A 10,872-nucleotide genomic window follows, 5' to 3' on the forward strand; every position below is an offset into this window, starting at 1 on the left:
ATATATATATATATATATATATGCGCCTGCGGCAACAGGCCACTCGTGCAGACACAACGAGCACCAGCAGCAAAGCAGCAAACAAAGGCAAAAAGTTAATCGGCAAAAGAAATGAAAGGCTTATTTAATTAATTAGAACAAATGGCTAGTTTATCACATAGTTAGAAAAATGACTTCTACAAAGGTACAAGCATGCCAAACCCTAAACCCGAAGCTCCAATAAACACCCCCCACCATCTGGCTGTGCAGCAGCAGCACCACAGCAACAGAACTGCTAAGTTTTCCCTCCGCCACTTTTATTTTTTAATTTGAAATTAGCTTTATTATAATTGTTTGAGTAAAATAAAAGAAAAAGGATAGAATAAAAAGGGGCGTTGTAGGGTTTACAAGACAAGCGTTTAGGGCTTAGTTCTAGGGCTAGGGGCTTGCAAATGGAGGAGTTGGAAGAGGACTCACCTTATGAGGGGGTCGCTCCCACAGCAGCAGTAGCAGCAGCAGCAACATCAACGAGAACAACAACGGAACCTCAGCCAGCGACTGCATCTGCAGATGCCACTATCCCAGCCGCAGAAGCACCAGCAGCAGAAGCAGCAGCAGCAACAGCAGCAGCCACACAGGATGAGTGGGGCCTGTTTGGTGGTGACGAAGACTCCTTAGACGGGGACAGCGACCTTGACAGCCCAGCAGCAGTAGCAGAAGAAGAAGATCCAGAAGAGGATCTGCAGCAGCAAGATGTCCTTGCAGCAACAGCTGCAACACCAGCAACTGCAACACCAGCAGCTGCAGCTGCAGCTGCTGCTGCAGCAGAGATGGAAGCAGCTTGCTGTAGCAGCAGCAAGTTATTATATTCCTATGGGTTAAGCGAAGAAAAAATAAATTATAAGTCAACAGAAGAATTATTTCTTTTTGCTGCAAAGATTAACGAAAAAAATATCAATGCAGCAAGTAAATTATTTAATTAAAAGTTGTTTAATTAATTTACGTATTTGTTTATTTATTTTGTTCATTTCTTCTGGTTTGCCTGTCTATTCTTCCCACTTTTGGTCTATAAGCTAAGTATATATTTGCTCCTTCTGTCCTTGCTGCTGTTGCTGTTGCTACAGGGACATCGCTGGAGCAGCAGCAGCCGGACGTTCGCGCTGCGCTGCAGCGGCGGCTGCTGCGGCTGCAGGAGAAGGGGAAGCTGCTGCTGCCGCTGCACCCCCTGCCTCCTTCTAAGTTGCTGCCCATACCCGAGGTGCTGTTGCAGGAGCAACAGCAAGAGAAACAACAGGCGCAGCAGCAGGAGCAGCAGCAACACGACGATTTAAAGTATGAGGCTGGAAGCATACACAAGGAGCAGCAAGAGCAGCAGCAGCAAACAGCTGATCAGCAGACGGCAGCTGCTGTTGCTGCGTCTGCTGCTGCGTCTGTTGCTGCATCAAATGACGGCACAGCAGGGGCACAAGAGGCATCAGCAGCAGCAACACAGGAGGCTGCAGCAGTCGCAGCAGAGAAACCGGCCGATGCGCAGCCAACTAGAGAAGCAGGGCCTCGAGAAGCAGCAACAGCAGGAAGTTCTGCAGCAGTAACACCAGCAGCAAGTGCAGCAGCAGCAAAGAGACACCTGAAAATTATAAGGGAGCAGCAGCAGCAAATTAAACAACTGCAGCCTCACGACATTCTCTTTGGGCATATCTACAGTAAATTAAAAGTAAGCAGCTGCGGTTGTTGCTGCTGCTCGTGCAACATCGTCAACAGCAGTTGGCAGCTGCCACGTAGTTCCAGTCTTTGCTGCTGCATTTCCTGCTGCATTTGGTGTTGTTGCTGCTTCTCTTGCTGCTGCCTTTGCTGCTGGTACACTTGCTGCTCAATGTGTTTCCCCCGTTGAAATTTTCTTTGCTGTTGCATTTGTTTTTTCCTTTGCTTCTGTCGTTGCTGCATCTGCTGCTGCATCTGCTGTTGCTGCTGCATCTGCATCTGCTGCTGCATCTGCTGCTGCTACTACTACTGCAGGGGTTATTTCCTGAGCTGTTGGACGCCAGTTTGTATGAAATGGCGAAGGAGGCCGTTGCAGCAGCAAAAGCACAAAAGCAAAAAAGTGTTGTTGCAGTAGGCTGCCATTGCTTTTGCTGCCGCTGTTGCTGCTATTGCTGTTGATGCTGCCGCTGCTGCCGTAGCATCTGCTGCTGCCCTCGCTGCTGCTGCAGTATGCGTTGGTGCTACTACCGTATGCCCTATTGTTCTTGCTGCTCTTGGGTGTTGCTGGTGCTGGTGCAGGCGTTGAAGCGGAGAGCAGCTGTTGCAGAGATACGGCGAGGTAAATAAAAAGTTAGAGATAACAAAAAGATAAACAAAGACACACCAAGGCACACCAAGGCACACCAAGGCAAAGGCACAAGATAACGACACACAAGGACACATAAAGGCGAAGGCACATAAAGACAGACAGAGACACATAACAACATACAAAGACACGCAAAAACACACAAAAACAAAGGCACGCAAAGACACACAAGGACAAAGTCACACACACACACACACACACACACACACACACACACACACACACACACACACACACACACACACCGAGAGAAGTGCCTGCTGCTGCTTCTATCTGCTGGTGCTGTTGCTTCTGTCTGTTGCTGCTGCATCTTCGGGACTACTGCATCTTTTTTCTGCTGCTGCTGCTGCTTCTGTCTGCTGCTGCAGCAAGGCTTGAAGCCCGCCTCGTCTTGGAAAGGAAAAAATACACACTGCACGGCAAGCAAACCTAAACAACCTGCAGCAGCAACAGCAGCTCTGCAGCAGCAACAGCAGCATGAAGAGTGACAATGGCCTGCAGCAATAGGCTGCACCAGTCGTCTGCCTTAGCAGCATCACTACCTGCAGCAGCGGAAGCTGAGCATTGCCTTGCTGCATCAGAAGGAATGGCAGCCCTGCATGCTGTTGCAACGGCAGCAACAGCGGCCACTGCTTGTACTCTCGATGCATCACGTGCAGGTCAGCATTCATCAAGGATATAAAAGGTGTACTCTCTAAACAACCGCAGCAGCAATAGCTGCTGGAGCACAGCAGTTGCTACGTTCCAGCAGCTGGGCGGCAGCAGGTGCATCTGTGCTGCTGCTTTTGAGTGTCGTCTGCCGCACTATATTTTTATTATTTTATTGTAAACGGCGTAATTGACATTAACGTGTATATTGATATTTTATTTTACGTTATTTTAGCTATATACTATCATATGTTACTTTATATATTTATATAGTATAGATGATATATTTATTACGTAGATATTATATGCCACACGCTACGAAAATATGTAAATATATTTAATTAATATATCCACTGAATATACAAAATAAAAGCATAATTACTGTTTTCATACAATAAATAAATATGTAATCTACTTAAAATGTATTTATATATCTATAACCAGCCGTACTACGGCAAAATAAGTCTATTGGAGTAATCCCTGCCGCTGCTGTTGCTGCTGTCGTTGCTGCTGCATAGGTGCCTGCTGCAGTATGTAGCAACAACACTACTAGCAGTAGTAGCGGCAGCAGCAGTGGCAGCCGGAACCTCAGCGCTTTGCGATGCGCCATACTCTTCCCTCATGCAGCACACAATAGTGAAGCTGTTGCTGCAGCAGCTGCTGCTGCTGCAGCTGCCTGTACTGCTGCTGCAGCTTCTTAAGTTCTTCTTCTGATGAGACGAGAGAGACTACACAACCAGGGTTGCCGGCTCGCCCCACTCGGCCGCCGCGGTGAGCCAGCGATAAGGCATCTGCACCAGCAGCAACAGCACGGTAGCATATTACTACGGATTACCAGACAAACAACCGGTTGCGCAGTGCAGGAAGTGTGGCAACAACGAATATAGCAGCAACAAAGGCAACAGCAACAGCAACTAAGCTACATGCGCAGCAGCAACAGCATACGTTTCTTTACCTCCTGGGACATCAAAGTTGATTGCGTGTGTGAGGAGAGGCAAATCGAGTCCTCTTGCTGCTGTCTCCGATGCAACGAGGATAGCAGCAGTAGCAGCAGCCCCTGCAGCAGGAGGAGGAGCAGCAGCAAGCTGCATCATGGCATCAACAGCGGCACGACGATCAGTACCTGCTGCTTCTCCTTGCAGTAGCACACATTTCCCCCGCCCCACACGAAGAGACAACGCGCGGTGGAGATATGATGCTGCTTGCTGCAGCAACAAACACACAAACCATGCGTGCACGGACGCATGCATGCATGCAACAAACGCATGCATGCATGCAACGAACAGCAGCGAAGACACCCCAATATTCTACTAAAATGCTTATTTACATGTAAACGGTTAATCATAATTTAATTCACAGTCTAATTTACTATTTAATGCTCCTTACCGGTGACCTGCAAAAGACAATACACCTCTTGTTAATAGGCTCTGCCCGTAGCAGCAGCAGCAGCAAACCAACTTTGTGGATGCGCTCCCGAGCAAACAACGCAAGATGCAGCAGGTTGCAAGGAAGTGCTGCTGCTCCTGCTGCAGCCGCTCTTGCTGCTCCTCCTTTTTTTCCCGCAGCATCACTCCCATCCTCGGCACCCCCAAACGCAGCTGCTGCTGCTTCAGCAATAGCAGCAGACCTACCGAGGGCCCCCAAAATGGCTTTAGGGGCCTCTCTCAAAGTTGCAGACGCCAGCAGCAAACGTGGGGCCCCCCTGCCTCCTCCGCTGCTGCTGCAGCAGCGCTGCAGCAGCTCAATCAGATCGGCAAAGCGGTCCTTCTCCTTGTTGCTGGTGGTCCTGCTGCTGCTGCTCCTGTTGCTGCTGCTCCCGCTGCTGCTGCTCTTGTTGCTGCTGCTCCCGCTGGTTCTCGCCTTGTTGCTGCTGGTGCTCGTGTTGCTAATGCCAATGCTGCTCGTGGTACTGCTGCTGCTGCTGGTGCAGAATGCATCTGCTTCATCAACAACGGCAAACGCCAGGTCATGGAACTGCAGAGAGCCTAGCGCTTTAGGTTTCCTCTGCTTTTCTTGCTGTTGGTGTTGCTGCTGCCTCTGCTGGGCCGATTTAAGGCGCAGCAACTGCAGCAGACGGCCTGGTGTAGCAACAAGAAGATTAGCCTTTTGTTTCCGCAGTCGCAGCAGCAGATGCTGCGCATTTGCGCCTCCAATTAGCAGCGCGGGCCTTACTGCTTCAGGGCAGCAGCAGGAACCCCCTGCTGCTGCTAGTGCTGCAGCGGAATCCGCAGCAGCAGCATCACCAGGAGGTGCTGTTGCTCTTTCTGCTTCTGCTGCTGCCTCTTGCCGCTGCAGCAGCCCCTTTTGCTGCTGCTGCAGCTGCTTACTAAAGTGGCAGCAGAGTCTATACACCTGAGCAGCAACTTCCCTACTGGGGGCTAACACTAACGCCTTAATGCCTCCCTTAATACGAGAAAGACTTGCACAGACGTGCTGCTGTTGCTTGTGCTGATGCTGCTGCTGTTGCTGTTGCTGGTCAGCAAGAGTAAGCAAATACTGAAAAATAGGCAGCAAATACGCCAAGGTCTTTCCGCTTCCGGTTGGGCCCGGAAGCAGCAGCACATTGTCCCTGCTGTGACGTGGCTGCTGCTGCTGCTGATCATGACGATGATGCCACTGAAGAGCTCGGTGCTGCAGAGGAGACAAAGAGCGAATACCGCCAAGCAGCAAACAGCGCCGCAGTGCGGGCTGCAGCAGATTCACGTAATCAGCCACCCTGGTGTTGCTGCTGCTCTTGCTGCTGCTGCTGCGTTTACTGCCAACCCTGCCGCCGCCGTCGAGGTCTGCAGCAGCAGGAGAATGCACATCTTCATACTCCAAACCCTGCTGCTGCTGCTGCTGTTGCTGCTGGTGTAGCAGCACCTGTTGCTGCTGCTGCGGCGGCAAACCGAATGCCTCAGGAGAGAGATACGGTAAAGTGCTAAGGTCCACGACCCCATCTACTCGTACCTGCTGCTGATGCTTCTCCTGCTCCTGCTCTTGCTGGGGGACAGCTAGGATACCAGGAGTTAGAAGTTGCAGGTCCCTTCCTTCGGCTCTTGCAGCAGCCACTGCAGCAAAAGCAGCAGCAGCAGCTGCTGCTGCTCCCTCATCATGCTGCTGCTGCTGTTTTGTGCCTTTGCTGATGCCTCTGCAACTCGATCGGTCGGGGCATGCACTCCTCTGCTGCTGCTGTTTCGGCGGTTGCACTTGCTGCTTCTTCTGCTGCTGCTGTTGTTGCTTCCGTTGATTCTGCTGCTCCTGCTCAGCATCCTTCTCCTGTACTTGCATCAGCCGCGACGGCGCCGCACCTGTCATGCTGGCCTGGTGCTGCAGCAGCTGCTGCTGGATTTGCTGCTGCCGCCGCCGCCGGAGCCTCCGTGTTTGGTCGCTGCCTAGTAGCTGCAGCGCTTGTGTTTCAAAAGAGTTGTTGCTGCTGCTCTTGCTGCTGCCTGCTGCAGCACGAAGCTGTCGCCGCAGCAGCTGCTGTTGCTGCTGCTGCCAGAGCAGCATATTTTGCCGGTTCACCTGCTCTGGCGGGGGGTGTCTCCTCTTCAACCCCTTTCGCTGCCGCTGCTGATGCATGCTCAGGTGCAAAGGGCTCGCAGACGCAGCAGCAGCAGGAATGGAAAACGTTAATACATAGGCCCAAGTACCTGCCAATGCGGCAAGGTTTAGCAGCAGCAGCACTAGCAGCAGCACCAGCTGCTGCTGCAGAGGGCGCACGAGCAGCAAGAGCCCTTTGGAGCGTCTGGGTTTCCCATGCTGTCTAATGCCGCACATTGTTGCCCGAGATATCAGAAGCAGCTGCAGCAGCAGCTGTCTCCTATTGCTGCTGGCACTGCTTGAATGGGCTCGAGTAGACGCCGCTGCGGATGCCGCTGCTGCAGTGCAGAGCAACAAGCAGCAGCAGCAGCAGGATCTGCTGCAGCTGCTGCGCAGCAGAGATCCATTGCCTCCCTGCTGCTGCTGCAGTTTCTGCTGCTGATGCAGGCTGAGATGGCAGCTGTCGTCAGCAGCTGCAGCATTGACTGCACACACTAGCGGCCTTGAGGCTGCTGCATGTCAGAGCTTTACTGAAACACCAACAGCAGCAGCACCAAAGTTCCCAAGAGACATCACCACAGGAGCTGCATCGACACGAGCAGCAGCATCAGCAGCAGAGGGGCCCTACGCAGCCGCAGCTGGTGGGCGTTGCTGCAGCAGCAAAGGGGAGCTTGTCCTCATACAGACACTCTGCTGCTTCTACTTATGATTTGCTGTAACATTGACCTTATTTTTTAATGGGGAAGGCATGCTGTTGCTACTGCTGCTGCTGCTATTACTGCGACTGGCCTCGTGCTGCACCCGCTCAGCCCCTGCTGGGGGCAGCCGCCGCCACAGCAGCAGCAGAAGCAGTAGCAGCAGCAGCCGCAGCTGCAAGAGCAGCAAGAGCAGCAACAGAAAGCATCTTATACAGCACGGGAGGGTTTATCATATCATATTTGTAAATACGCGTTTGCTGGTTTGCTGCATCGGCTGCGATTCTCTCGTTGTTGTTGGCGGTGCTGCTCCTGCTGCTACTGCTCCTGTTTCTGCTGCTGCAGTGCTACTGCTGCTCTGTCCTCGCTGCAGCAGCGGCTCCTAACACCATTGCATCTTCTGTGGGATGCATTTAATCGCGAATTGGGCCACGGGGCTTTTTTAGTCTGCGTCGGGGCCCTCAGCAGCAGCAGCAGCAGCAACCGCAGGAGCGGCAGCAGTAGCGACGCCTCCGTCGCTGCGGCAGCAACACCAGCTGTTGCTTTTCTTGCAGTTGTATACTGATCAGAAGTGTCGGCTTAGAGGATTGATTACTTTTTATCACACTCCTGCTGTCGCTTTGCGTTCCTGCTGCTCCCCTGCTGCGGCTTTTGTCGCTCCTGCTGCTCTGTACGTGTACATATAAGGGTTAAGGGTCTTTTCTGCTGTTGCTGTTGAAAGAGATGGTTCGTGCTGTAGCGCAGCAAATTACTGAGGGGTCTTCTGTGCTTCCTGCAAAGCACAGCAGCTTCTCCTCTGTGGAGAGCTGTGCTCCTGCAGCAGCAGCGACAGCAACAGTTCTCTCCAGCTCTCCTTACACTGCTCTTGCATGGAGGGAAGGTGCAGGATGCACAACAACAGCAGCAACAGCTTCCGGGGCTGCTGCTGTTCCATGCTGCCACTCGGAATCTTCGCTTCTTGCAGACGGATGCCTCTGCTGCGCTGCTGGCCAACAACAACAGCAGCACCAGCAGCAGCAGCAGCAGCTGGCACAGCTGTTTAGCTGCTGCGATACGACAAGTGTCGATGGTCTTCTTTTAGGTCTTCTCGCGAAAATCTCCGCTGAGCATCCGCTGCTCGTGCAAAAGAAATTCTTATTAGGGAATAATACAGATAAAAATGGAGTAGGAATGCTGCATCTGGTGCTCTTGCTCCTGTTGGTGCTTCTTCTGTTGGTGCTGCTAAGGCTGTTGATGCTGCTTTGGTTCTGCTCGTTTGATGCTGGCTGTGCTACCGTATCTATTCCTTCTTCTGCCGCCACATTGGTTGCTGCTGGTGGTTCTGCTGCTGCCTGTTTATCGCTGGAAAATGGTCTTCTATCATGCAGATTCTCCTGAGAAGCTGCAGCAACAGCAGCAATAGCAACAGCAGCAAATAGTTTCGTTTTTGTGTGTTTCTCCTGCAGCAATGTCCTGTGACTATGGGTTTACGGGAATCTGATCTATCCTGGAAGACAGCAAATTTGCAGCAGCAGCAGCAGAACATGGATCCATCCTTGCTACTCAACAGCATCAGCACGAGCCCTCGTATAGTGGTGATAGGTCTTGAGTTCAGCAGCAGCAGCAGAGACATGCGGTTGCTTCGATGGGCTCGCCGTCATTTGCTGCAGGCAGCAGATGTTGTTGTCATTGTCTCTTGTTGGGAACTAGCGAGAGAACCTAAATACTGTAGAGTGCCAGGTAACCTGCTGATGTGGCTGCTGGTGCTGCTGCTGTCGTTGCTGCTGTTGGTGTTGGTGGTGCATGTGCTGCTGCCGCTTTTTTTGTTTTTGCACTCAGGGATGATCCTTGCTGCAACATCAGCAGCAGGCGCATACAACAGGCAGCAGCAGCAGCAGGTGCAGCAGCGCATGCGGGAGTTAGCACAATCAGCACTTAAAGGCCTACATGTCTACTGCCTCGCCGTACCCATCAGTGAGTCTCCTGTTGTTGTTGCGGCTGCTGCTGCTTGAGGAGTGTGGTATCGTGCATACTGGATGCATGCATGTCTGCATTGTTTTTAAATGCCTATAATAATCATTTTTATTTCCATTATTTTTTATTATATATTATTGGTTGTATATTCGTTATTGTTCATAGTAGTGTTTACGCTTGTCATATATGTGGTTATTCTTATGTTTATGCTTCGTTAAAATATAGTATTTTTACATGCTACATATTACTACTTTTACTAATGTTATTATTATTGTTGCCGTGGGGTGTCTCCGTGTACACCTCGATTGTAGTGTATATGTATATGTATGTATATTATTTTACTTATCTTCATATTTTTCGAAAGGCGTTACAATGATGTAAATAACAAAAAATAAGTATAGTGTGAGTATATAATGTAAGTATAATATAAATGTAATAAGTACACCATTATTGTCTTTTTTGCGGTGTATAGGCAGCACAAGGAAGACATCAGTAGGGGGTTTACTATGTAAAGCAGCAAGACAACTAAGAGCTGATGTGCTGCTGCTAGGTGCCAGAAGGCATTGGCCATTAAGACGTGTCTTCTTTGGCTCAGTAGCTAACTATGCAAGAGCGCATGCAATCTGCCCCGTGCTGCAGTGCTCTAATGCATAGCTGCAACAGCAGCAACAACAACAGTGGAGAGCGGTGGGTGCAGCAGGAGAAATGGATGCAAAGGCGGGAACAGCAGCCGTATCAACAGATGGGATGTTGCAGCAAGCAGATGCAGCAGCAAGATGAGCGCAGCAGAAGCAGATGCCGAGTATAGTGGAGGAGAGTGATTCATTCAGCAGCAGCAGCAGACAGCACATGAATTGCAGAAGCAGCAGCAGCAGCAGCAGTAATCATGTGTCCATATGTTTGGTAAAACAGCAGCTTAAAGTGCTGCTTGCATGCATTGTTCGTACATGCAGGATAGGTGGTGTTCCTGCTGCAGTTGCAGCAGATGAAACCCTCCTTCCTTCGTACAGCAGCAGCAACAGCAGCAGCTAATGCAGCAGCAGCAGAAGCAACAGCAAATTGAACAGCAGTGGCAACATCAGGATGTGCTGACATAAGACGGAGCCGCAAGCCGTTTGGCTTTTGCTATGCATGCAGCATTAAATATACCTGTCTTCTTGCTTCCTGCTGCAGTAGCAGCAGCAGCTACAGCAGCAGATGCAGCGGAAGACGGGTGCTGGGAAGTTGTGCCTTTGTTGGTTCTATTGGGGCGTTCGCTTCCTGTAGCAGCAGCAGCAACTGCAGCAGCAGCAGGAGCCGCAACTGCAGCAGATGCAGCAACAGCCCCATTTCCTCGTATTTATTCTTTTCTTTTCTTATAGAGGCTGCTAAAGGCAGGAAGAAGATCTTGGGACATGCAGACAGCCTGCTGCAGCAGCAGCTACTGCTGCAGCAGCGGGAAGGACAGCTGGATGCACAGGCGTTTATGTTGGGGTGTGTGTACACCTGGATGCAGCAGAGGCTTCTCGTGCTGCATGCAGGAGGTTGTTCTACGGGGATTGTCTTTATATACCCTCGTGTTAGTGTATTAAAGATACATATTTGTTAGTAAATATAATTAATTAATATAAATATACATATACTTAATAAATATATATATAAATATATTTATAAATGTATTTATTCAATATATTTACAAATATATTCAATAAGTATATTTATAAATATATCATATATATATATATA

The 10,872-nt window shown here is 50.4% G+C and overlaps 3 protein-coding genes across 3 annotated transcripts; 2 read left to right on the plus strand and 1 right to left on the minus strand.

Annotated features, from left to right (window-relative positions):
- Positions 1-431: 431 nt before the first annotated feature.
- EMWEY_00049540 (hypothetical protein) lies at positions 432-2,307 on the plus strand (the record flags this gene model as incomplete). The annotated part of the gene is made up of 3 exons (XM_013479512.1): positions 432-825; positions 1,104-1,693; positions 2,260-2,307. 3 exons carry the CDS (start codon positions 432-434, stop codon positions 2,305-2,307), a joined length of 1,032 nt encoding a protein of 343 aa, XP_013334966.1.
- A 1,255-nt stretch (positions 2,308-3,562) lies between these two features.
- Positions 3,563-6,538, minus strand: EMWEY_00049550 (ATP-dependent RNA helicase, putative; the record flags this gene model as incomplete). The annotated part of the gene is made up of 3 exons (XM_013479513.1): positions 3,563-3,765; positions 3,930-4,179; positions 4,361-6,538. 3 exons carry the CDS (start codon positions 6,536-6,538, stop codon positions 3,563-3,565), a joined length of 2,631 nt encoding a protein of 876 aa, XP_013334967.1.
- A 2,116-nt stretch (positions 6,539-8,654) lies between these two features.
- EMWEY_00049560 (hypothetical protein, conserved) lies at positions 8,655-9,185 on the plus strand (the record flags this gene model as incomplete). Its single annotated transcript, XM_013479514.1, has 2 exons — positions 8,655-8,913; positions 9,013-9,185. The coding sequence occupies 2 exons, from the start codon at positions 8,655-8,657 to the stop codon at positions 9,183-9,185; spliced, it is 432 nt and encodes a 143-aa protein (XP_013334968.1).
- Between the last annotated feature and the right edge of the window lie 1,687 nt (positions 9,186-10,872).

Source organism: Eimeria maxima, genomic scaffold (genome assembly GCF_000499605.1).
Source record: "Eimeria maxima Weybridge genomic scaffold, Emw_scaff1184, whole genome shotgun sequence".
In the NCBI taxonomy this organism is placed as follows: domain Eukaryota; phylum Apicomplexa; class Conoidasida; order Eucoccidiorida; family Eimeriidae; genus Eimeria; species Eimeria maxima.